Source organism: Muntiacus reevesi, chromosome 12, assembly GCF_963930625.1.
Source record: "Muntiacus reevesi chromosome 12, mMunRee1.1, whole genome shotgun sequence".
Classification (NCBI taxonomy): Eukaryota; Metazoa; Chordata; class Mammalia; order Artiodactyla; family Cervidae; genus Muntiacus; species Muntiacus reevesi.
The window spans coordinates 75858570-75884275 of NC_089260.1; the positions used below are offsets into that span (position 1 = coordinate 75858570).

Here is a 25706-nt window from a genome sequence, read left to right on the forward strand (position 1 = left end):
CCTAAGCCGTGCACCCGCACCGGGGACTGAGGCGCGGACACAACCTCTGCAGCCCTGCAGTGAGCACAGCCTGGCCAGCATGGGCTGGGAGCACAACCAGGAGCACGGGCGGGCCAGTGACAGTGACTCAGGCGCATGACGTGAGGAAGTGCACAGGTGCCACGTGTGGCCACCTGGAGTCTGGTTTCAGAGAAGGCCCCAGAAAGCGAGAAGAAAGGGGCCCAGCCTCCCTGCAGTCGTGGGCGCGTGCCCTGGCTCCCACAGTACGGCTTGCCCTCCCCAAGTGGCTCAGGACAAGGCACCAGGGAGGGAGAGGCAGCTGGCCCCGCCCAGCCCCCTCCTGAACGGATCAGAAAGCACTGTCTTCTCACAAAGCCTTGGTCTGGGTCTTGAACTCCGAAGCCGGGATTAGGGTTTGCTGGCAGGGCGCTGGGGCCATAGCGCAGGACGCAGCCAGGGGATGGTTTTCCAGCTCGCCGGGCAGCCAACAAAGGCCGGCTTTCTCTTTGCTCCAAGGCCAAGGGCTTGGGTCCTTGCTCCGACATGTCCGTTTCATGCCCACGATCCAACAATCCAACGTGACTGCTGGGTGTGTGGGGGGGGGGGGGGCAAGCAGTTTCCCGTGAGAAGAGATGGAGCCCAGTGAGTGGCCAGGCAGGACCCAGGGCTCTCAGGGACTCTGGGAAACAGGCCACTGTCTCGCAAACTCTGACCCAGGGCTCCGTGTGGGAGTATCTGTGACTCGGGCGGGAGGGCAGGGGTCAGGACGAGAGCCGGTCTCACTCTTGGGAAACACAGCTTCTGTGCAGCAGCCCCGAGGCTGGTCGTCCATCCCTCCAAACAGCAAAGGCTGTGGTCAGTTGACGGACATCTCTGGGAGCTCTGCAAAGCCCGGAACAAAGGACTGGCAAGATGCTCCAATCCTTCCCTGGCCCCATGGTAAGTAACGGAGCCGCCACTGGGGGGTGGCTCTGAGAGGGACACACGACTAAGGAGGCCCCCACAGATGTCCAGGTGAGACACGGGGATGGGGCTCCGGGGACCGCACGCCACTGACGCTGGCGCAGCATGCTGGAGCGTGTTCCCAGCGCGGGGCAGGCTCTGCCCTGCCTGGGGACAGTGGCCGGCCCAGAAGCCCCCGGGTGCTGCCCACCGGCTGGGCCTGACCCAGGTTGGAGGCTGAGCCAGGACCCAGTTGAGGCAGCGGCCAACACAGCCAAGGAGGTCGACCTGCTCCCAGCCACTCTAGCACTCGGCTTGGAGGAGAAGAGGTGGGCACCCTGGCTCCTGCCAGGACAACCAGCCTGCAGATGGCAGCCCCAAACTCGAGCATCAGCGCAGCAGCATCCTCAGGCTGAATCTGCAGTGTCAGCTCACCAACTACAGGCTGCGAAATTCCTGGAAATCACCTTTCATAACTTCTCAGAAGCACTGCTGGCCATTCTCTTCCCCTTTAGGAAACATTCTACTGAAATAGGGCATGAGCAGTTGAACACACAAATCACACATGGACAGGTCTGTGAGTCGTAACAAAAGGAAGACTTCCAGGTCAAGATACGGACATGCCAGGCCCCTACTCATGGCGCTGCCCCCAAGCAAGGGCTGTCTGGCTTCCCACTCTTGTTGGTTTGGCCTGGTTTGGACCTCTGTGCTCTTTGCACTCAGCGTGTGTCTGAGGTGTCACCAGGCCTTGCTGGCCACAGACGATTCCTTCTACTGCCAGTCTTCCATGCACGGACTCAGCACAAAGGCTCTAGGCTGGCCCTCCCCTAGGTGTCAGCTGCTGCGTGCTGTGCTGTGTTCAGCGTTCTTTGATGTGACTTTCCAGTGGGTACACACCTGGGAGGAGCTGCAAGGCCAAGGCAGGAAGACATTTCACTCCACAGACATGTTCAGCAGCCAGAGTAGGGGCCCCACGCACACTCCAGGCTAGCGCGTGAGATCTCTAGCTGCTCTACAGCTTCCCTGGCACATGGCTACCTCCCGAGTTTTCAACTGTTCTTTTCAGTTGTGTGCAAGGTGTGTAGAGATGGAGCACCGTGGGTTCACTCTGCTTCCAACGACACACGCTGAGAACACATCCATGTGCTCACCAACCATTCCAATGTCCCTTTCCAGTGTGCCCACCCAAGGTGTTTGCCTTTTATGTTTCTGAATTGTCTGCATTTATCTTATGTAAGAGACAAGATATGCAGCCATCCGCACTCATGATTTGTAAGAGATCTCTACATATTGTGGATGTAAGTCCTTTTCAGATATGCATTGTGCAAATGCCTTTGCTCATTCTGAGGGTCACCTCTTCACTCTCAGGGGTGTACAGACTTTAACAAAGTCAAGTTTACTTTTCTTTACAGCAAGTGCATTTTCATCTGTGCGGGAGGATGACAGCCTCCAAGGGCAGCTTCCAGACACTTCCCTGCCTTACTGTTCCCATCCAGATCTGTGATCCCGGAGAGCGTTCTGAGCTGGGCGAGCTGAGGGGAAGGATCTGCAGGGGGTGGTAGCCTGGTGTCCACAGTCCTCCAGTCCCTTTCCAGGCACAGAGCAATGGCCCTGGCCTGGAAGGTCCAACACGGCCTGAGCCAGCTGCCGCCTGTGTGCACGTCTTGTCCTGCATGCTGCTCCCCAGCAGCTCCGACATGGACACCAGTGGGCGGCGTGACTGGACCTGGACTTGCTGTGTGCCCAACAGAACCTGTCCCAGCTCAGCTGTCCGCCGATCAGCATCAAGCCCTGAGCAGATCTGCATTTCCCACCATGTGGCGATACACCGCCCACCACCCAGACAATCATGAATGTGTGGGTCTGTGTCTACAGGCAGCTCTGCTCCACATACCTGGGAGTGTAAATCCTCCAGTTCTGTTCTTCAAAACTGTCTTCATTATTTGGGGCCCTTTATATTTCCATATACATTTTGTAATCAGCTTGACAATTTAAACACACATTCAAAACCTGCTAGGATTTTTACCTGGATTGTATTGAACATATAGAACCATTCAGTGAGAACTGACTTCTGTTTGTTTTTTTTAACTGACTTCGTGATATATCAAATTTTCCAATCTACAAATACAGCATGCCCCTCAATTATTTAATCTGTAATCTCTCTTCAATAATGTTTTGTAGTTTTCTATACAGAGGCTTCAACAACTGGTCATAGATTTCTTCCTAGTTTTGATGCTATGATAAGTGCTATCTCTTTTTAACATTATTTCCAAATAATCTTTTGCTGGCACCAACAATGTTTTCTTGCACATTAACATGGTAATAGAAATCCTGTTACATTCACTTATTAATTCTAAGTTTTGCCAGATTCATTCAGATTTTCTAGTTACACAATCATGTTGTCTGTGAGAGAATTTCTTCCTTCCCAGTTTCTATACCTTTTATTTCTTTCTCCAGTCTTATTGCAGCAGATATTCCTTGCAGTACAATGAGAACAGAAGCAATAGTCCTGGACACCACGTCTCACCCTCACTCTCAGGAGAAAAGATTTTAATACCTCACCAGCAAGTGCGCTGCTGACTGCTGGACTTTTGAAGATACCCTTTATCAGAATAAAGGCATTCCTATCTAGTCCTCATTTGTGGAAAATTTTGCATCTCCCTAAGTGGATGTTGAATCTTACCAAATGCTCTTCCATGTCTATTGAGATGATCAAGTAGATATTCTTACTTACTGTATTAACATGATAAATTATTCTGATTATTTCTGAATGTAAACCAATCTTGCACTCCTAGAATAAATCCCATTTTAGAATGGTGTACTATCTTTCTATACATTGCTAGACTTAAGTTTATCAATATTTTGGTTAGGGGACTTCCCTGGTGATCCAATGGCTAAGACTCCATGGTGCCAATGCAGTGGGCCTGGGATCAATTTCTGGTCAAGGAACTAGATCCCACACACCACAGCTAAGACCAGTGCAGACAAATAGAGAATTTTTTTTAATATTTTGGCTAGAGGAGTATTTGCTTCTAAGCTTATAAGACATCTTATTATTTTCTTTTTTGCAAAGTCCTCATAAGAATTTGGAATTAATAAACTAGCCTCATAAAGCAAGGTGAGAGGTATTCTCTTTTTATATTCTATGTAAGTGTTTGTGTAAACTGGTATTATTTATTCCTCAAATATTTGAGAGAATTCATCACTAAAGCCATCTGGTCTGAAATTTCATTGCTAGGATGTTTTTAAATTATGGATTCCATTCCTTTAATAAATACTGCACTTTCCAGATTTTTTACACATCTTGGTAAGTTACATTTTTCTTTAAAAATTTGTATGTAAGTTGTTAAATTGATAGACATAAAGTTGTTCATAGTATCTTACTACTTTTTTCATTTTTAGAAGCTTTAACAATATATGTATTTTCATTCTTGATACTAGCAATTTGGAACTTTATTTTATTACTCATTGTAAAGAACCAACTTTTGGCTTTGTTGAATTTGTCTATTGTGCATCTATTTTATACTTCATTGATTTCTGCTTTTTCCTATGTATTTTCTTTGGATTTAATTTTTTGTTGTTATTCTAGCTACTTGAGATTGGGATCACTGATTTTCACACTTCCTTTCTCATATACGTATTTAAATCTATGAATATTGTGCTGTACACTAAGACCTTGGTCGTTCCTGCCCTTCCCCGGAGTCCCAAGGGCACAGATTCCATGCTGTCCCCTGACGCCCACTGACCACAGGAAACACTCAGCACCCACCTGCTGCTTGCCACCCCTCTGCGCTGTGGGAAGCAGTGCTCTGGACTTCTCTGCAATTTTCTGTAGGATAAAGTACAAGAGGAGGAAGGTGGGGAGGACAGAAAAAGTGGGGACGAGAGAAGAAATGGTCAGATAAACACGAAGCTCTGGACAACGACCAACAGCGAAGCACATCTTCAGCTCCAAGAGAACGGAGCTGCCCGAGGACTCTGGAAAACCAGGAGTCTGGCTGGGTGTCCCCGGGGGACAACCTGCTGGACGGTCTCTTCCCACACACTTGGGCGGGGGTGCAGGGACAGAGACACCTGTCCCCCCACCTCCAGGGGGCTCTTGTGAGGACCCTCTGGGGCAGCACTCCAGAGGAAAACGTCCCTCACTGCACACATACTGAGGTCATACCAGCCGGGTCCTGGCGACTGTCAAAGGTCTGCGAGGCGGCCCGCCTCACTTTGAGGGATGGAACTGTCCCAGGCTGGCCCAGGGTGGGTGCTCAAGGCACCTGCGGGTGACTCACCTTCTGCACCACTCCATAGCGCTGGACGGCATCTGACAGCTGAGTTTTCAGGTGGTCTAGCTGAAGACGCTCCTGCTGCAGAGACAGTGGAGCTTCAACAGTCAGCCAAGGCCGCATCCCATCCCTGCCACGCCTCCATCCCTGGACACACTCCTGGGCTCCTCCCAGCCCACCTGGCATCTGTACCACATCCAGCCCCAGCCTCGCAGGCATCTCTACTCCCTCCGTCATTAGAGCTGGGCTCACCCCACCTACTTTACCACCACCTCCATCCCCTCAAAGGCCAGCAAAGGCTCCGGGGGCACAGCCAGCATCACCACGGACACCATCTCCACCCAATCCCCACTCACACCCACACCCACTCCCACACCCACACACGCCGTCCGCACTGACCACGAGACCTGCAGCTCTCACGTGTTTGTTCTGGTCCCCAGAACAAACCACTCCAGGGAGAGGTGTTACGACCCCCACCTGATAGCTCAGGAGGTCTCAGGCCCAAGCTGAAGGTCACGTGGCAGGTGGAGCTGAGCCCTGAAGCACCTAACCACAGGTGAGGCTGTGTCTCACACCCACATCAGAACTGCAGGCAGCAAACCAGTCATCTGCCCCCCAGCACCTCAGCACTCACACACGGCCTCTGTCCTCCCAATGGAACGAGAACTTGTCTCCTGCTCACCTCTGCACCCAGTTTCAGAACGAAGCCTGGCACAGAGCCAGCACTCAGGACATACAGACGAACGAGGGAACAGGCAGGCCCTAGATCCTGGCACCGCCGGGCCACCAGGAGCCCCCACCCTTTTCTCAGCAGGCAGTATCGGCACCACCGGAGCCGTGTCAGTCCCAGGCCCTGGGACCAGGACTCAGACACAGGCTCCCGGACCCCTCCTGCCCAAGCAACTCCTATAAGCCCCTGGGAGGGCTGCGACACTCCCCAGGCCCTACATCTCCAGTCCCAAACCCAGTCTTCACCGTCAGCACCCACCCCACGTGAGCCCATGGGCAGGAAGGAGCTGCAGGGGCAGCAGCAGGCCAGCCACGGTCGGTGAGACCAGCTCAGCAAGACCTGCCCTCTGAGGGCGCGTGGCCTGGGGCCACCGGGCACCCGCACCGCTGTCCAGTCTGCGCTGGTGCCCAGCGAATGGTGGAATCTGCGCTCTGCCCGAGCGGCCGCGTGCTCGGCATCCATCACCCCACCCTGTGCCCAGGCCCCCGCCGCCCTCCGGTCCCTGGGAACGTACCTGGGGGCAGCCCCGCAGGAGCTCGGCCGTCTGCTTCAGGGCACTGGCGCTGGCCGCGATCGTGCGGTTGGTCTCCTGCTGCACTGTGTGCCTGGGGGGGGGTGCAGGGGGAGAAGGCGGGGCAGGGGCAGCAGGAAAGGGGGATGACACAGCAGGCAGCAGGGTGGGCAGGGGCTCGTGGGGGGAGAGGACAACACACAGGATGGGAGAAGCCAGGCAGAGAAAACGGAACGGACAGGAGGTAGGACACGCGGACAGGCCCAGGGAGGGGTGGACGAGAGGAAGCAACCAGAGGCGGCAGGTGAGGTGTGGAAGACATGACGCCGTAAGCTCAGGCCAGCGTCCCCAGGCCCCCAAGGCCCCTGCACACAAGCCTCAGCACCCACAGCCCCGGGGCCCAGCTACGAGCCCTCCCTCCGGAGGGACCCCTGGGGTCAGCACTGGTTGGGCCAGGAAGCAGGGTGGCCGCAGAGACGGCCCTGGGCCCAGCACTGAGGACAGCTCGTCCCTCTGGGGGCCACACTGAGAGGCCCAGCTCCAGACCCAGGAACACGGGAGCCCGGGTCCAGGGTCTCTGCCAGACCCTCAGTTTATGACTCTGAGCGTGACCTCGGAGGGCTGAAAAGGCCAGTCCCTCGCCACTCAGGGCTGACCTCGGGCCCTGTGGACAGAGTGACTCTGGACAGACCCTGTGTGCAGGCGTCCTGCGGGCTCATAGGCCCAAGCGAGGGCAGGGCCCTGGCCTGGCCCCGGGGGCAGACACCAAAGAACCCACCAATCGGAAGTATCCAAAGCAACTTCAGAAAAGATGGGCAGTGCTGGAGGACGTACACGCTGACATCAGACTGCCCACAAGCTTCAGTGACTGAGACAACACAGCAGTGTCTCGGGACAGCGACGAGTGAAACGGAACCACCCCAGACGCACCCGCGTGGAGAGGCCAAGTAAGTGCTAAGAAAGGTGCCAAGGTATCCAAAGGGTGGTCTCTTCGAGAAGTGGCATGATTGTACTCAAGGAGCATCAGCCTGGACTCCCACCTCACACCCTCTGTGTCCAGGGAGGGGCTCCAAGGCCGGACACACAGGCAGCTCAGGGCCCAGCGCCCCAGCCTGGCACATCTGCAGGAGGAGGGGCGGGCTGGCTACAGGGGCAGCAGCGGCTGTGGAGGGAGGGCTGGAGGCTCAGGTGCAAGAGCTGACGCCGAGTGGGAAGGGGCCCAGCCAGGCCTCACTGAGGAGCAGAAGGCAGGAATTCGGCATGTGGCTGGACATGGTCCAGCAGAGAGCTGAGGCCACGGGGCAGACCTCCTGCCCAGGGCTCCTGGGAGGACCATCCACTCAGCGGTCCTTCCCAAGGGGCCCAGCAGTGCCCTGGGCTGACGTCGACAAGCCCCACTGTCACTGACCAGGCCACCTCGGCCAGTCTGGGAGTCCGCGCTGGGGGGTGGCACAGGGCCACTCATGGTGGGCGACAGAAATGAGCAAGCCCACCTCTGTCTCATGTAAGATGAGAAAAACAGGTTCAACCCTGTGAGGCTCTTGTAGGCTCTACCTATACTTACTCAATCTGAAAGACTGTCTTCTCTTCTGTGATCAGATCCCATCTACTGATATACCTTTTTTTAATGTGGTGGCACAATGGATGATCGTGTACTCATTTTTTTTTAATATCCTTACTTGGTGAAATAAAAAACTGGCAACTGGTAACGTGGAGAAAATACAGACTTGAAAACCCTGCACTGGTCTCAAGTCATCTGAAAATGCTAACGGTCCAGGAGATACACAGGTTCTCCCAGGGCAGGGGTCATGGAAGGCTCTGGAAGGCCAGGACCAGCGGGGTAGGCAGTCTGGTTAGGGGCCGCCCCACGGGGAGAAAGGGTAAGAGGGCTGAGGGTCCTGGGGCCGCAGGGGGGCAGGAAGGCACGGAGCAGGTTGGGGACCTGCAAGCTGAGGCTGTGGGAGAACAGGGAGTGCCCAGAGAAGGGCCCACCCGCCTCTCCAGACCACCGGTGACGACACCCTCCGGCCACTGGGCCAGGGTGGGGAAAAGCACCCGCCTGAGCCCAGGGCCACCACCCCAGGGGCCCGACTCAGAAGCAGGCCGCAGCACAGGCAACACACCCGTCCCGCAGCGGTTCCTGACGCTGAAGACGGAGGAGCCCAAGCAACTCAGCTCAACGGCAAGCTCGCCAGACGGTGAGTCTGCGCCCTTGAGGGGCGTGGTCCCAGTGTGTGATAGGGGTACGCGCACTCCCAATCTCCAGCATCAAAAGTGGGATCTAGAACACTATTCACTTAAATGTGATTCTACAAAATGCCTGTGGACTTGAGAGGCTGGCAGGAAACACCAAAACACTCTCACAGCACTTCCTCCGATGTCCCAGGCGTCCAAGTTCCCACAGGGAGCATATGCTACTTCCACAATCGGAAAACAATGCAGGCTACTTCAAAAAAGAAACTCAAAGAAGAATTTACAACAGAATTGCACACAAAATCTGCCAAGGGCCCTAGGGTGCCTCGCTCTGGAGTCCGAGACTGGGCAGGGTGGTCCCGGTCTGCGTGCGTGGATGGATAGAAGGAAGGATAGGTGGGTGGGTGGACAGATGAGTGGGTGGGTTTTGGCCTGACTGTCCACTGAGAGGCGCAGCCTGGCCATGTGTCCAGTCTCAGCCTCAGACTGTTCCTCTGTAAAATGGGAATAACATTACCTGCCCTCCTCCTCCCCAGGATGTTGGCAGGATGCAAGGAGCCAAGGGCAGGACTCCCCTGCCCTGAGAAAGTCCTGTTCTGCTGCTATAACCACTAACTTCAGAGCATCAAGAATCATCAGCAAAGAAAATGCTGAGCCCACAGGTGACCAGCCCAGACCTCGGAGTGCAGCCAGGCACCTGTCCGGGGTCCCCCAACTGCAAGACACCCTGTGAGGAATCTGGCCAGGGGTCTCAGAGATACGGGCAGGTCAGGGCAGCTGCTGAAGGCGGGCACTTGCTGAGACCCGACAAGAGGCATCTGCAGGCACTGGTCCCTGGGGTTCCTGCTGCCTAGGACCGACCGTCAAACCCGCTACCACAGGACAGGTTCTCCTCTGGGGGCCCCAGACTCCTCGATGGCCCAGAGCAACGATGGGGGTGTCAGGGAGGGCCCACACGGCCCACAGACTACAGGGCAGCCTCCATTTCAGGAGCCCAACAGAGCAGGGGTGGCAGGGGGTAGCAAAGCTGGACTTTGCTGAGCCCCGTGGAGTGACACCCGTGAGAGCCCACCCAGCTGTTGGGCTGGTGTGCAGAGAGAGCTGGCAGGGGGTAGCAAAGCCATGGAATAGGACCGGGAAGGTCCTTGGCTCCAGGCACAGTGCTCGGGGGATAGGTCCTTGTGTCCCTCCACTGGGGCGCCGGGCTCAGCTCTGCCCAAGCACCCAGCCTCCCCAAGACCGAGAGGCCCCAGAGCCTCCTCTGAGCTGGACAGGTTTAGGATGGAGGCCGCCTGGGAGAGAGGCCCTGGCCTGTCCTGTGGACGCCGATGCCAGGAAGAGACACGCAGTCCTGGCAGCAGCCTATGTCCCTCCCAGCTCTTGCGGTCCACCACCCACAGAGTCCCTTCCCATGGAGGATGGCTCAGGCAAAGGGGACAAGGGCTCAGACGCAGGCCTCCTCCTTAGGGGGCCCCACCCCAAGCCACGCTGGGATCACAGCCCACAGGGCTCCAGGGTGGCCCCCAGGGTGCCCTGAGAAGGGCCTGGCAGTCTCGGCCACGCTGACCAGGCTGGACCCCTGCAGAGACCTGCTTTCTCCTCCAGGGCCCCGACCCTGAGGGAGCAGAACCTCACCCCAGAGCAGCCTGACCCAGCCTAACCCAGCCTGAGAGAAGAGCCAGGGGCCCCCAGAGACTGCCCCAAGCACACAGCCCCCTCCTGTCCAGCCTGCATGCCCACCACCTGCACACTGACCTGCCAGTGGCAGCCCGTGTCACGCAGGGTCCCCACGGGAGTGTTCCCAAGTGTGCGGCCCTCTGTGTGCCCTGGTGTATTGTATGCAAGTGTGGGGAGAGCCAGTGAGGCAAAAGGTGTGTGCGGAATGCACCATGCGTGTCACAGGACATTGTTGAGCCCTGTGGAGTGACACCCGTGAGAGCCCACCCAGCTGTTGGGCTGGTGTGCAGAGAGAGCGGTGAGCCGGGAGGCGTAGGACACCCCGTGCACACCCACGAGCACTACACACACTCACAGGCTGTCCCGCAGCTCCTGCGTGTCACCCGGCGTCCCCAAGGACCGGAGGCTCTGCTCCAAGGAGGTCACTGCAAGAGACGGGGCCGGGGTCAGGGGCAGCCGGGGCTCCACCAGGCGGTCCCCACTCAGGTGCGCCACCCACCCTGCCTCTGCCCAGGGACATGGGTGCTGAGGCTGAGGAGTGACCCTGCACCTGCCGGAGTCAGCAGGCCAAGGCCTCACGCCCGCCACCCCACAGTCACACTCCAGCAGGGCCCAGGCCCGCGTGGGGCTCAGGGGCTCTGTGGAGCTGCCTCCGGGGGGCCTCCCTGGGTCTGGGGAGGGGGCTGCTGTCCTCCCGGGGCCAGCACTCTCTGACCTGGTGGAGCTCAGGGCTCAAGGCAAGCACTGACCCCTGCCACAAGGGTGTGGGGAGCCCTGCCCAGGCCTCGTGGGGCGTGGCTCTCACCCCCACCCCCAGACCCTGCTGCCCCGGTGACCTGGGAGTGGGTCCTGCTGGTCTGAGGGAGGCTCCGACACGCTGGCCCCCAAGGGCTGGGCAGGTCACAGGCGTGTGATGGGGGAGGGGAGGTGGGGGCTGAGGGGGTGCCTGCCAAGGTCACAGCCTGGCCTGAGACCACAGCACTGGGCTCACCCTGCCCCCGCCTGCAGTGCTGAGTCGCCCGGGATGGGAGTGGGCACCTAATAGGCTCGCCAGCACCACACGCCATCCTGACCCCTGCCGTACACCTGGCAGCCCGGGCGAGGGCAGGGCAAGGCCCAGGCAGACTCACCGCTGGAGTTGACTTGGAAGATGTTGGCCGACGCCTCTTGGAACAGCTCCTGGAGGTCACTTGGGTCCATCTGGGTGGCTGCAAGGAGACAGGCGAGGGGGTCACACCTTCACTGTGCAGCCTGCAGGAGCCCGGGGCCACTGAGCTCAGACAGAGTCACCCCCTCCCAGCTCTGCCCCCCAGGGGTCTGGCAGAGCCTCTGAGATGGAACATGGGCTGCAATGCTCAGCGGGGGATGGAAGGAAAGACAAAGAGGCTAAGCCCACCCCCCAGGATAACAGCAGCCTCAGAAACCATGGAAGCCAAAGGACCATGGAACGACACCTCTAAGTGCTGAAAGAAAGGAAAAAAATGAGTCAACCAGAATTCTATACCCAGTGGAGATACATTTCAAAAACAGGCAAAACAAAATTGATTCTCAGACAAAAAATGCTGAGAGAAGCTCTTCCAGCTGGAAAGAGCTGCAGGAAAGGAAATGTTAACAGGTGTTCATCAGGTCAAAGGGGCCCTGTATCTGCGGGAGGAGCTGAAGGGTGCCGCGGGTAAGCGCAATGCAAACAGAGACATCGTGTCTCGTTCCTGGTCTAGTCAGGGGGCAGGGACCGCCAGGAACACCGTATCAGCCAGCGTGTGTGCAGGGGACGCAGATGGCAGCCTTGGAAGGCACTCACACACCCGGGGGAGGCAAGGCTGCTTCGTGAGGGGACACTAAAAACACCTGTCACTGACTCCTAGCCACCTCCATCAGAAACACCCGTGAGCCCACAGCGGAGGTCACACACCACACTACACTACACTCGGTCACTCTGAAGAAACGACGGAGAAGAGAGAAAGGAAACAAGAACACAGGGGAAACAAGGCAACTATCAAAGTGGCATATTCATCCCTACACACATGGGTTTTCACGACAGATAAGCCACCTACAGCCGGCCATGCACCACAGCCCCGCATGGCCAGCTGGGACCAGGCTGGAGCGCGGGTTCAGAGCCTCTCCATCACCCCCTTCAGGTCAGGGCCAGCTCTGCTCCCACCACTCAGTCCAAGCAGAGGCGCCAGACGGACAGAAGCAGACGCGACAGCGCACCGGGCACAACAGGCCCAGGTAAGCTCAGGTCAGTTGCTCAGTCGCGTCTGACTCTTCACGACCCCATGGACCGCAGCATGCCAGGCCTCCCTGCCCATCACCACCTCCAAGTTTACTCAAACCCATGTCCCTTGATTCGGCAATGCCATCCAACCATCTCGTCCTCTGTCATCCCCTTCTCCTCCTGCCTTCAATCTTTCCCAGCATCAGGGTCTTTTCCAAGGAGTTAGTTCTTCTCAACAGGTGGCCAAAGTATTGGAGTTTCAGCTTCAACATCAGTCCTTCCAATGAACACCCAGGACTGATCTCCTTTAGGATGGACTGGTTGGATCTCCTTGCAGTCCGGGACTCTCAAGAGTCTTCTCCAACACCACAGTTCAAAAGCATCAATTCTTCAGTGCTCAGCTTTCTTTATAGTCCAACTCTCACATCCATACATGACCACTGGAAAAACTACAGCTTTGACTAGACGGACCTTTGTTGGCAAAGTAATGTCTCTGCTTTTTAATGTGCTGTCTAGCTTGGTCATAACTTTTCTTCCAAGGGGTAAGCATCTTTTAATTTCATGGCTGCAATCACCATCTGCAGTGATTTTGGAGCCCCTCAAAATAAAGTCAGCCTCTATTTCCACTGTTTCCCATCTATTTGCCATGAAGTGATGGGACAGATGCCATGATATTAGTTTTCTGAATGCTGAGCCTCAAGCCAACTTTTTCACTCTCCTCTTTCACTTTCATTATGAGGCTCTTTAGTTCTTCACTTTTTGCCATAAGGGTGGTGTCATCTGCATATCTGAGGTTATTGATATTTCTCCCGGCAATCTTCATTCCAGCTTGTGCTTCCTCCAGCCCAGAATTTCTCATGATGTACTCTGCATATAAGTTAAATAAGCAGGGTGACAATATACAGCCTTGACGTACTCCTTTTCCTATTTGGAACCAGTCTGTTGTTCCATGTCCAGTTCTAACTGTTGCTTCCTGACCTGCAATATAGATTTCTCAAGAGGCAGGTCAGGTGGTCTGGTATTCCCGCCTCTTTCAGAATTTTCCACAGTTTATTGTGATCCACACAGTCAAAGGCTTTGGCATAGTCAATAAAGCAGAAATAGATGTTTCTCTGGAACTCTCTTACTTTTTCAATGATCCAGCGGATGTTGGCAATTTGATCTCTGGTTCCTCTGCTTTTTCTAAATCCAGCTGGAAAGTCTGGAAGTTCACAGTTCACATATTGCTGAAGCCTGGCTTGGAGAATTTTGAGCATTATTTGCTAGCATGTGAGATGAGTACAATTGTGCAGTAGTTTGAGCATTCTTTGGTATTGCCTTTCTTTGGGATTGGAAAGAAAACTGACCTTTTCCAGTCCTGTGGCCACTGGTGAGTTTTCCACATTTGCTGGCACACTGAGTGCAGCCCTCTCACGGCATCATCTTTCAGGATCTGAAACAGCTCACCTGGAACCCCAGCATCTGCACTAGCCTTGCTGCAGTGATGCTTCCTAAGGCCCGCATGGGTTCACGCTCCAGGAAGTCACGGCTTACACGTCGGAGGAGCGGACAGTGAGTCACACAAGAGCAGTCACAAGCCAGCAGCCACGCTGACACCAGACGGAGGGGCGCTCAGGACAACAGGCCCACCAGGGGCCAGGCAGACGTTACGACAGCACCGGGGACTACCGGTGGTGACAACAGAAGGCCCGCAGGGTGCGCCTCGCGTCACAGCTTGAGAAAACACAGAGCAGAGATCGCTGCAACAGAGGCTGCCGGGCCTTCCCCGGGGAGCAGACGGGCAGACGGATCAGCTGGCCGTCAGCGCTCCCCAGAACACGACCGAGTGACATTCCAGGATGCTCCCCTCCGCCGCTGAGCACACGCTCTCATCAGACGCACAAGGAGCCCGCGGAGGCTGCCGACACCTCAGTCTACAAGGCGAGTCTCGATGAGCTGCACACACTGGAATCACGCACAATATATTCTCTGACCACAACAGAACTAGGAATCAATAACAGGAGGAGACCTGGAAATAGACCATTATTAGAAAAACAACACACTTCCAAACAACCATTAGTAAAGAAAAAAACTCACCAAGGAAATTAGAAAATATTGTAAACTGAATGAAAAGATAATATATACAAATGTGAGTAAATAAAGTAATGCGGAGAGGATAATTTATAGCAATAAATACGTTAGAAAAGAAGTCCCCAGTCAGTGATCTGACAAAAACAGATTAACCCCGACACAGGAAGGAAACATTAAAGGTCAGCAGAAATCAGTTAAATTGGCATGGATAAGCAGAGAAAATTGATGATATCAAAACCTGGCTCTTTAAAGCAATCAATAAAACTAACAGACTTGCAACCAGATTAGTTGAGAACAAATAGAAAAGACACAAATTAGCAACAACAGGAAAGAAAGAGGAGCTCTCACTACAGGTCCTACAGGCATTCGGAGGACAGGAACTTCAGGAACAAGTCGAGCCAGCAGCTCTGACAACTCAGATCAATGGGCAAGCCCCCGGAAAGACACCCAGCAACGGAGCTCACTGCAGCAGAGCAGGCGGCACAGGCCGTTAAAGGGACCGTGGGTGACACTCCACCACGGATAGTGGCCACACAGTTAAGGGGAGAATAATACCAACTCTACAGAAACCCTTTCAAAAAACAGGAGGAAGAAATGATTACCCACTCACTTCAACAGTGACATAGTTTCTGTAATCAGGCAGCGAGAGCTGAAAAAGTAGCCACACGGATTGAGCGAAACACGAGAACAGGGGTGCCGGGTCATTCCGGGTTCCTCCAACATGCCAAACTGAATGCCTATGGAACCACTGCCCCAAACCCACCAGCTCAAGCATTAACGCAGCGAGGACCACAGGGGGACAATACAGGGGGCCTGGAGGATCCCTTGCCTCAGAATCAAGACTGAGCGGCTGCACATGACGGGCCAGGAGAGGGACACGGGGGTCAGCAGACACTGCCGGGAAGGACATATGGACGGATGGACAGTGCAGGACAAGCCCCTGCCCGGTGCAGGCTGACAATGCAGTAAGGGCCCTCCCCCGTCAGCCCAGAGAGGCAGGAACCAGCGTGACCACCAGCAAGGACGCAGGGGCCTGAGCTCGTACAACCGCTGTGGACGACGGGGCAACAGCTTCTGACAGCTGAACTCACGCTCACGTGGGACCAGCAATCCAACTCGGCAATTTATCCAAACCCCCAAGAAAGCAAGGCTGCGTGTCCACACACAGACATTCCCACCCTCTTCCTCAGCCAGTGAGGAGCCCGCCCCCAACATGGACGGCGCACAAATGGCCAAGAGTGCCCTCCTGAGCACGGAAGGGACGAGCTATTGACACCCACACCTCCGGTCAGCCCTCGAGCACAGCAGGACAAGGGGGGAGCCGGCAGTGAAGGACAGCGGCCCGCAGACCTCACACGGCTGGGGGCACGAGCGGGCTGGCCGGTCTGGAGGGCCCGCCCCCGCCAGCCCAGCCCCAGGGCAGCAGGAGACGTGACCGCAGCGGGACCAGTGCAGGAACCGGGCGCCCTGCCCCTCCTGGCCACAAGGCTGCAGCCCCGATGGCCTCACACGACTATCCCGCAGGGACCGCAGGCAGTCGGGACAGCGCCCGTCCACATGCAGAGTGGCCCCAGTGCTCTCCAGGCGCCAGGCAGCAGGCCTGCCCTGACCCTGGCCACAGCCCCCAAGTGCTGGGCCCAACGAGAGCAATGCTCCCCTAGAAAGGCCAGGGCAGGCTCTGCTCAGGAGGATGGAGGTAACCAGGGCCTCAGGTCCCCACCTGCTCACCCTGATGGCTCCGGGCTAGTCCAGCCCGGGCAAGGCCTCTCCTGGATGCCGAACCAGCAAGAGGGAGAGAACTGGGGAGGAACCGGGGTCAGCGCTGCTGGGACGCTGCCTGGAGGACACATTTTTCTTGCTCTGGGTCCTAACCCGAAGGCGGGAACTCAGTGCCCTGCAGAGAGAGCTGCGTCCTGTCTGAGCCCAGCTCCCGTGACCCTGAGGGAGGGTCGAGCCCCTGGGTGCCCAGGACTTAGATGGGGCCTGGTGGGCAGCGGGAGTGAAGGAGCCAAGGAAGAAGTACAGAAGGATCCAGAGATCACGGGGAAGGTGGTGGCGGGGCGGGGGAGGGGGGAGAGGCAGCAGCCATCGGTGGCCACGAGCTTCCTGCCAGCCGAGCTGGGCGAGGAACTCACCTCTGCACGGCTCGGGGCCGAGGCCCTCGGAGGGCGGGGCCTGGCAGGAGAAGGTCTTGGCCACGGCCTGCTCCAGCGGCGTGAGGGCCAGGGCCTGACACGGGGTGGCACGGGGCCAGGCGGCCGCCCCCGGCAGCTCGCCCAGCTTGCGCCGCACCACGGCCCGCAGGTCCCGCCACTTGTGCTTGAGGTCCACGAGGTCGCGGCGGCAGTAGCCCAGCGCGTTCACCGCCTGCAGGATGCGGCTCCACACGCGGTACCTGCGGGCGGGCTCGGCCCGCGGCAGCCCGGTGCCGAACAGCAGCTGGTGGTGCTTGCTGACCTTGGCCACCAGCACCTCAGTCTCCTGCGGGCAGAAGTTGGGCTTCCTCTTCTTGGCCCGGGTGGTGCTGGCCACGTGGCCACGGGCCCTCGCAGCCGGCTCCTTCCGTGGGCCAGCGGGCAGTGAGGTGGGCTCTGGCGCCCCACTGCTGTCGGGCGCGACCCCTGGCCCTGGAAAGGCACCAAAAGGCGGGTGTTTAAGGCCCCGGCCAGGGCGGTGGCGGCTCCTGGGGAGCCTCCTCTTTGGCTTCCAGTTCAGAACAGTACTTGCTCCCACCCAAGGCCCCTTCCCTGCTGGGCGTCCAGAGGCCTGGGTCCAAGTCCTGGCCCTGCCGCTGCCTGGCTGGGTGCGGAGCTGCAAGGGACCTCGCTTCTGGGCCATGGTGCCCATCTGTCTCCAGAAAGGCCCACCCTGGTCCTACTGCCTCCAGCAGTCGATGTCAGAAGCAAGGGGTGAGAAGGCGGGGCGGCCGTCCCACCACAAGGAGCAGGCCCTCTGGGGCCGGGGCCAGGGCCAGGGCTTGCCCAGGGACAGCACTAACCACTGACATGCCAGAAGTCCTGATCAAGAAGAAGACTTCAGGTGCCGCTGACCTCTGCCTTCCTGCCTAGCTGGCTGAGTCCTGGCCGTGGCTGCCCCTCCCAGGCAGGGTCCCCCTGAAGGGCACACCGAGGCCCCTACACTCCCCTGCCAGCCGCCCCCCCCCACTCCAGCCACCCCTGCAAAGCAGATGCAGACTCTGGGCCCAGGGGCCACGGGAGTTGGGCCAGTCCTTGCCTCTCCTGCAGAGCCAGCCTCCTCCCTGGAGCCCGTAGGACCCTGATGGCCTGGCAACATCCCTGGTCCAGCCCCGCCACACCATCAGCTGTCCTCAGGGAAGGAAAGTGCTAGTGCGGGTGAGGGTGGAGACGGGCCGGGACCCCTGCTCCAGCTCCCCAGCTTCCCCAGCTAAAGACCCTGGAAGTCCATTCCCCGCCCACTGACCGTCCCACCTTAGGGCTCGGCATCTCTCTGTGGCCTTCCCTGGGACCCCCGAGACCCAGCATCCCAGCAGAAGTACCTCGCTTCCTGGCCCTCGGGCCTCTGGGAGTGCCAGCAGGCCCCAGGTCACCGTCCCCGTCCTCACCCACACAGGGGTCCTGCAGGCTGCTCTCTGGCGATGGGCAGGGGAAATGGCGAATTCCGTACTCGGTCCAACACTTTGCGCACTCTACAGACAGCAAGGGACAGTCTTGGTTAAGCCCCCCTGCCCAGCTTGGGGCACCTCTGGTGGAACAAGGCTCTCACGCAGAACAGCAGGTGCACCAGGCCCTCTAAGCATCCACGCAAAGAGCTCCACTTGCTCAGACTCACCTCCTCCAGGAAGCCTTCCCTGACTGCCACACCCCCCAAACACCCCCTTTTTGCTGAAAGCCAGCACCATGTCCAGAACTTCAGATATTCTGACTCTTTCTCGGCACCCAGGTTTTTCTGAAAGGTGATTCCAACCCAGTATGAAACTCCTTACAGCAGAGCCTCAGGTGTGGCCCCGAACCAGGCCAGGACTTTGACCAGTGCACAGCAGCATGCAAAAATGGAGAATAAGGCCTTGGGAATGTTCCTAGCAATTTGACATCTCTGCACCACCAGCATGGGACCATGCCACTGTATTTTATAAAACCGTCGTTCATGGTGTATCGGAAGTGGAAATGAAAACAAAATCAGTTCCCTTGACACTCACTGCCAAGCCAAGGAGCAAAGGTGGGCCCCCAGGGAGGATACAGTTTCCTCTCTGATAATTTTCATTTATTCAGAAACACTTCCTGGACAGGTTTGCCAGAATTCCTGAGCCTGAAAACACGTGTTGTTAAGACAGATGGACACCTCGGGAACACAGCTCTTTGGGATCAAAAGAGGCAGTGGTGCCAGGCTGAGACCACACACCAGAGCCCGGGCGCTGGAGCAGGGCGGGCACTGTCCAGAAGCCTGCCTTGGCGGAGACGTCTGACCACATCGAGGGGCACGCGAGGTCCAGAGCTTCAGCACTGAGCTCCTGCAGCGGCAGTCTCTTTGCAGAAAAGGCCTCCGCGTGGAGCGTGTCTGCGGGTCCAGGACGGGCCCGGCTCTTGAGAGGGCAGAGCCTGACACGTCCCTCTTCCCCCGGGGCTTCTGGGAGAGCCTGCGGGCAGGGCCACCTCCCCAGATGCCCGCCCAGGGTCCCCTGCAGGCAGACAGCCCGGCCCGGGGGACTGCTGCCCGGAGAGCACTGTGTAAGGAGGCGCAGCGGCCCAGGCCCCGCCACGGCATCACCACCGGCTTCGTGGGGAGCAGGGGGACCAGTGGCGCTCGATGCCCTCACTGCGCTGGAGTCGGTCAGCACACGTCCAGACCCGGCCCACCTCCCTCCAATGCCCCGCAAGGTCCCCAGACACCCGTGGAGGAGCCAGTCTGGTCTGCTCTCCAGAATCATGTGAACTCTGAACTCTGGGGGGACAATGTAAATGCAAATGCAGACAATTATTACAGAAAACAATAAAGATCATCTACCACCACACATCATGAGGGAAACACTATCAACACTCAGGGGTGAGGTCTCAGGCAAGGAGAAGCCCAGACGGGGGGTCGCCTGCCTCAACTGCCATGTCCGTCTGTCATCCCACTGGGACGTGGACGGGCATCCGGCACTCTCCAAGGATCCGCAGGATGGCCTCACGCCCCGTCCCAGACCACGGCCCATCTCGCCACCTCCCTGAGCTGGGCAGCAACGGCATTTCTTCCCCACATCCCCTGCGGCGAACATCTCTCCCAGTATCCCTTGATGGTGCCCTAACAAAGAGGCGTGGCTGGGCCGAGACAGAGGGAAGGAGGGGGTCCAGAGGAGGCAGGGAGCAGCATGCCCTCCCCTGCAAGGGAGCCCACCCTCCACCCACTGCAGCCGAGCCACATGAGAAGGGCCAAGTTCATGTCCATCTCTCCAGGTACCTTCTCACGGGCTGCGAGCCACCCCTCTCTCTTCAGACTTGGCCCATCTGTATACAGATCTGGGGGCTTTCCTTCCATTTATGTGAGTTCTTTACACGATAGTAACATCCCACTTGGCTTTCTGCTGCATTTGCGATGGGACTTTACGGCAAGAGCCCACCCTAAGCTCTGCATAATTAACTTTACGGTCCCTGAGTAACCCGTAACGCTCAGGGCTTGGCACGCGGCAGGCAGTCGCGATCACAGCTGCTCCCACCCCTGGGGTCTCAGCAGGGCCTCTCTGTCTTGCCTGGAGCCCCAGTCTGCCTCCCTGGCAGCCCTGCCGGTCACCCCCAGAATCACACCCAGGACCCCAGAAGCAGCCCCAGTCTCAACAGCTGTCAGCAAATGCAGATGCTTTTCTGACAGAAATGCAATTAATGTAGAAATCAGTTTCAAAAGAGAACTAGGAAGAAATACACATGTTTGAAAATGAACTACAATTCTAAATAAATCCTGAGTTAAAGAAGAATTCACAAGGGAAATTAAATATTTACAACTAAACATTAATTTTAAAATGCTATATATTTTTGAATTGTGAGATTCAACTAAAACCATGATTATTTGGACATTTATAATGGTAATGCTTTTATCAGAAATGAATAAAAACTGGATATGAATGATCTTAGGAGTTAGGAAAATGAAACAGCATAAACTCAAAGAAAGAAGGGGGAAAACAGTAAAAATGTGGGCAGAAAGAAATCCATCAGATTTTAAAAGAGCTTTTAATAGAGATTCAGAAAATCAAGTCAGCCCTTTGGAGGGGTTTATAAAACTGCCACAAGTCTGTCGATGTTGATGACAAAACAAGAAAATTGGGAGCAACAATTAAACAACATTAGGAATAAAAGAGGGTGGGATCCAGGGGCCGAGGATGCTAGTGAAAAGACAGACGCAGAGCTCAGCCTGTTAAGTCGCTCCATCTCCCCCACACCAGAGTGGGGCCTAACCCCGTCCATTTCCTGGTGGTCGGGGCCCAGCTGGATCGCGGCAGAGCAGGCGGTTGGAACCAGGGCCGCTGCCCTCGTGGCCGCACCCCTGACCACACAGTGGCGCTGCCCGGGTCCCACCGGACAACACGAAGCTGTGTACCGTGCTACTTCACTCAACGTGAACATTCAGAAAAGCAGACACGCATCCACAGAAACACAGCAAGCTGACCCAAGAAGAAGCAGAGAGCCTGGACAGCTGTCGCAGATGGCCTGAGTAACGGGCAGTCCACAGAGGAGATCCAGGCCCTCCGGGGGAGGCGGTTTTACAGCGAAATCCCAGACACAAGAGAGGAGCAGGCTTGTTCTTCCAAAAACTTACAAAGAACACAATCACCGGGACTAAGATCCCACACGCTGCACGACACAGCCTTAAAAAAATATACTAATAATAGAGAAGGGGACACAATCACCAGGACTTCCCTGGCAGGCCAGTGGTTAGAATTCCGCGCCCCCAGTGCAGGGAGCACGGGTTCTCTCTCTGCTCAGGGAACTAAGATCCCACAAGCCACACAGTGCAGCCTGGGAAAATATTAGAAAATAAAATAATAATAACAACAATAATAATAGAAAATAAAATAACAATAATAGAAGGGAGGCCACAATCACTATTTCTACTCAGAATTGAAAAAGAGCTTCTGGTGGGCTCAGGACGGAAGGAAAAACACATAAAAGATAAAAGCGTTGAAACATAAGAGGTAAATACTGTCATTATTCATAAATGACAGTGTCTGTACAGAAAACTCAAGACTCAACAAATTATTACAATTAATAAAAAGACTTCAGCAGCATGGCAGGACTTCTTGTCAGTGATGTTGTCAGTGGACAGAACTCAACTACGTTCCACAGGGAACAGCTGGCTTCTTTAAGAAATCAAATCCAGGGACAAAAAGAAAAAAGGAAAACTAAAAGGGGAGCATCCAGAGGCCTGGAAAGACTGAAAAGGCACCATCAACTGTGACGTGTGCCTCTTGTTGGGAGCCCAGACATGCCGCGTCTCTGCAGGGCTCCCAGGGCTCGCGGGTGGGAGGAAGCCCCAGCTGCATCTGGACGACATCTGGGCACGGAAAGGAGACCCGCCCTGAGACGTCACACAGGAGACATGCTGACGTCTGGGGAGAGGGGTCACAAGCGCGCAGGTGATGCTGGACCAGCCCCGGGCATGACCCCCGCCCCACGCCCAGTGCGCCAGTGCTGGGTTCACGACGCCACTGTGTCTACTTTTCTGTTTGGAATTTCCCACATTCAGAAAGTTAAAAAATAAGATGCAAATATTACGTAAAACCTTCACTTTTCTTCCTAGAACAACCAGTTGTGCGTGCGTGCGTGCACCAGCAACACAGACTTGGAATGGGTACTATGCTCCATTAATGTGCATGCTAAGCCGCTTCAGTCATGTCCGACTCTTTGTGACCCTACGGACAGGCTCCTCTGTCCATGGGGATTCTCCAGGTAACAAGAATACTGGAAAGGGTTGCCATTTCCTTTTCTAGTGGATCTTCCCCACCCAAGGATTGAACCCACATCCCTGATGTTTCCTGCATTTGCATGCAGGTTTTTTACCACGAGCACCACCTGAGAAGCACCTGTCCCATTAATAATGGTACTATTTGCAAAAACAGCAAAAAAAAAGTTTTCATTTTTGTTAAAATCAACTTAATGAAAGTTATGTAAAATATTTATGGAAAAAATTACAAACTTTGTTGAAAGACATTAAAGACCTGTCAACAGAGAGACCTATGGTCTCATGGGCAGAAGACTGGTAAGACAGCATGGCTGAGCCTCCCACGTTAACACAGGTAGGGACCGATCTCAGCCGAGTGACAGACAGGGGACTCTGAAATCCATTCAGCAACAAAGGCCAGAGTGCCCAGACGTGTCCACGGAAACACAATGGAGCAACCTGCCCTGAACAGCATCTACAGTTACAATAACTGCGAAAATCAGGGTGCGGCCTCGCACAGAAACAGAAGAACTGACCTAGAGAATCTGCCTAGATAACGCGTTTATCACAGAGCTGGCACCGCAGGTCTATAGAGAGGGAATTTTCAGTCAAGGGCCCGGGGACAATTCGTTCTAACAGAGAAAAGTAGTGTCTTACACTCCACCCTCCCCATACATAAAAATCAATTCCAGGTGATTGCAAGACTTAAGCATGAAAAACAAATTGCATAAGCTTCAGAGGAAGTAAAGGCAAAACCATTATCCTTGTGCTAGAATTTATTAAACAGAAGCACGCACATCTTGCAAGGAAGACTGATGAACACAGTGGTGCTGTAGTTAAAAACGTGCTCTCATCAGCAGCACCACGAGAAGCCAGCACGGTGGACCCGCACGTCCAGAAAACACACGGAGACCCTGCCCATTGACAAGAGCAAGACAAACGGGAGGGGAAAACACACAGAGCGCACCTGAGACCCCAATGCCCAATGGCCACAGGAAAACTGACCCCACTAGATACCAGAGAAACGTGAGTTAAAACCAGAAGACGCCATTCCAGGCCCACCGGTCAAGGCGGGCCACTGGTCAAGGCCGCCGCCCTTCGGCGCCAGGGCCGGGGAGCAGGGCCAGGTCAGCACGACTCCCAGGCCCTGGGCTGCCCACCCCACTGCCACCCCTCGCGGGGGCCGTCCCAGCCAGCCAGCATCCGAGCTCCTCAGCACCAAACGCAGGGCCCGAAACAGGAGCTCCGACGGCCTGTCCCCGTGGGGCAGCCATGCCTGCCACGGCCTCGCAGGTGACCGAGCGCCCAGAGCAGGGAGACAGGAGGGCCGCCAGGTGGACTGCCATGACGGGGGGCAATGCCGGCAAGTCGCAGGCTGATTCAACCGGGCAAAGTCAAGAGACACACACGCTCACAGAGTCTGCTCAAGGACAGGACATGGCAGCAAAACCTCGAGGACAAGCCGGGAAGCCACTGTCCACACACGGGGCGGGGAAGGCGGTGGGATCCGGCCATGGGAGTCTGCTGCATCTCATTTCAGGGGAAGCCGCCATCCACACCCCAGGGCAGGGAAGGCGGTGGGATCGGCCCTGGGAGTCCGTGTCTCATTTCAGGGGAAGCCGCTGTCCACAACCTGGGGCGGGGAAGGCGGTGGGATCGGCCCTGGGAGTCTGCGTCTCCTTTCAAGTCTGTGAGCACACATGCTCACACACTCACACTCGCTGAGTGTCAGGTCTGCCCGGGATCCCTAAGGACCTGAAGTCAGTTCCCCAGACACGGGTCCGGCAGAAAACCCCTCTGCAGGGGGACGGCAGCTGGGGGGGCGAGCAGACCGCAGAGCCAGCCCACAGGACAGGGCCCGGCACACAGAAACCAGAAGCAGACCCGCCCAGTGGAGCCCAGGTCGCTAACCGTCACCCACGGCCCTCCGCTCCCCGGCCGTGCCCCACAAGCAGCACCTGGTCCACATGGGCAGCCACGAGGCCGTCCACCAAGCAGCCCAGCGCCTGCAGACTCCGCGGGAGGCCGCGGACCCCTGGACCCGCCCCCAGGCAGGGCGGCATCTCCACTCTGCTCTCCCCGGGTGCTGGCCCAGCGCCAACAACCCCGGCCCATCCAGGGCCAGGGTCACCCCCGATCCAGGGTCACAGGCAGGGCCCATCAGAAGGACAGAATCCTCCTATGGTTACCATGGTTACCAGCGTACCACAGGGGAGACCTGCCCCTGGCTGACCCCCACACACCCGCGCTGCCCTTACCTAGGGGCTGGTAGCCTTGTCGGGAGGGCCCCCCGAAAGGGCCGCGGCTCCCCAGGCCGCCACTGCCTGCGATGGATCCATAAGACATCTTCCCAGAGGACGCAAGGCCGCACCTTCCTGCAGAGGAAACAAAACACGGGGTGGGGGGAGAAGGGGAGGGGGTCAGAGCTGGAACGCAGGTTTCACTCTGGCTCCGCCCACCCCGCCAGGAGCCTGACTGCTGCAACCTCACCTTGCAACTCAACAACTAACCTCTAAACACGGAAACAAGATCGAGCAGTAAAGAGCGACACAAGTGTGTCACTCAGAGTGTCAACAGCCTCCTAGAAGCACCCAATGCAGCCACGGGACGGGAGGCAAGCGGTTGGCATGGGTGGGGGGACTTCTCCCTGAATAAACCACACAGCACTCCTCTCTCTAAACTTTATGCATGGAAACTTTTAAAACATTAAAGCTTAATTTGCAAAATCCCAGTGCAATCCTCCTCCAGAAGGCTCGGCCTGGAAACAAAGCTGCAGGGGTGTCTGTCTTGAGCTGACAAGACCCAGGGGGGCCCCAGCATTGTCCTGTGTGGCCACGAGACTCGGGGCGGGCGGGGACCAGGAGGACAGCCGTGCACCCGCCGTGCGCCAGGCACGCGTCCAGCGCGGGCAGGAGGGCTGGGCCCGGGGACCTGGCCATGTGGGTGGCGAGGGCTCCCATGGGAGCTCTCAGAGACCCTGGGGGTCTGCACAGCCCTGGGGGTCGTGGCTCAAGCGGGAGCAGGGAGCAGGGGGCCAAGCCTCTGAGCCACGGCTTGGAGGAAGGGGCAGGGCAGCCCCGGGAAGACAGGAGGGGCACCACGTGTGAGGTATCCCTCGACCACGGGCGGAGGCTGCGGGCGGCACGAGGCACCTGCCGGGCCGAGTGTGCACCCTGCGCCTGGCCACAGGTGGGCAGC

The 25706-nt window shown here is 56.7% G+C and overlaps 1 protein-coding gene across 17 annotated transcripts in view; it reads right to left on the reverse strand.

The window, feature by feature from the left end:
• The window catches only part of TSNARE1 (t-SNARE domain containing 1), a 115423-nt gene that overhangs the window by 58141 nt on the left and 31576 nt on the right, over nucleotides 1-25706 (reverse strand). For 16 of the 17 annotated variants that reach the window (XR_010658657.1, XR_010658655.1, XR_010658658.1 and 13 more), the window contains exons 2-9: nucleotides 24767-24883; nucleotides 18136-18285; nucleotides 16754-17245; nucleotides 11461-11538; nucleotides 10686-10755; nucleotides 6464-6554; nucleotides 5226-5300; nucleotides 4712-4771 (exon numbers count right to left, since the gene is read on the reverse strand). Coding sequence is in view for 13 of the 17 variants with exons in the window: in XM_065902901.1 (XP_065758973.1) it covers nucleotides 4712-4771; nucleotides 5226-5300; nucleotides 6464-6554; nucleotides 10686-10755; nucleotides 11461-11538; nucleotides 16754-17245; nucleotides 18136-18285; nucleotides 24767-24854 (1104 nt within the window). In the remaining 4 variants the exon portion in view is untranslated. The remainder of the gene's footprint in view (nucleotides 1-4711; nucleotides 4772-5225; nucleotides 5301-6463; nucleotides 6555-10685; nucleotides 10756-11460; nucleotides 11539-16753; nucleotides 17246-18135; nucleotides 18286-24766; nucleotides 24884-25706) is intronic. The other variant, XM_065902892.1, reaches the window with a different exon arrangement.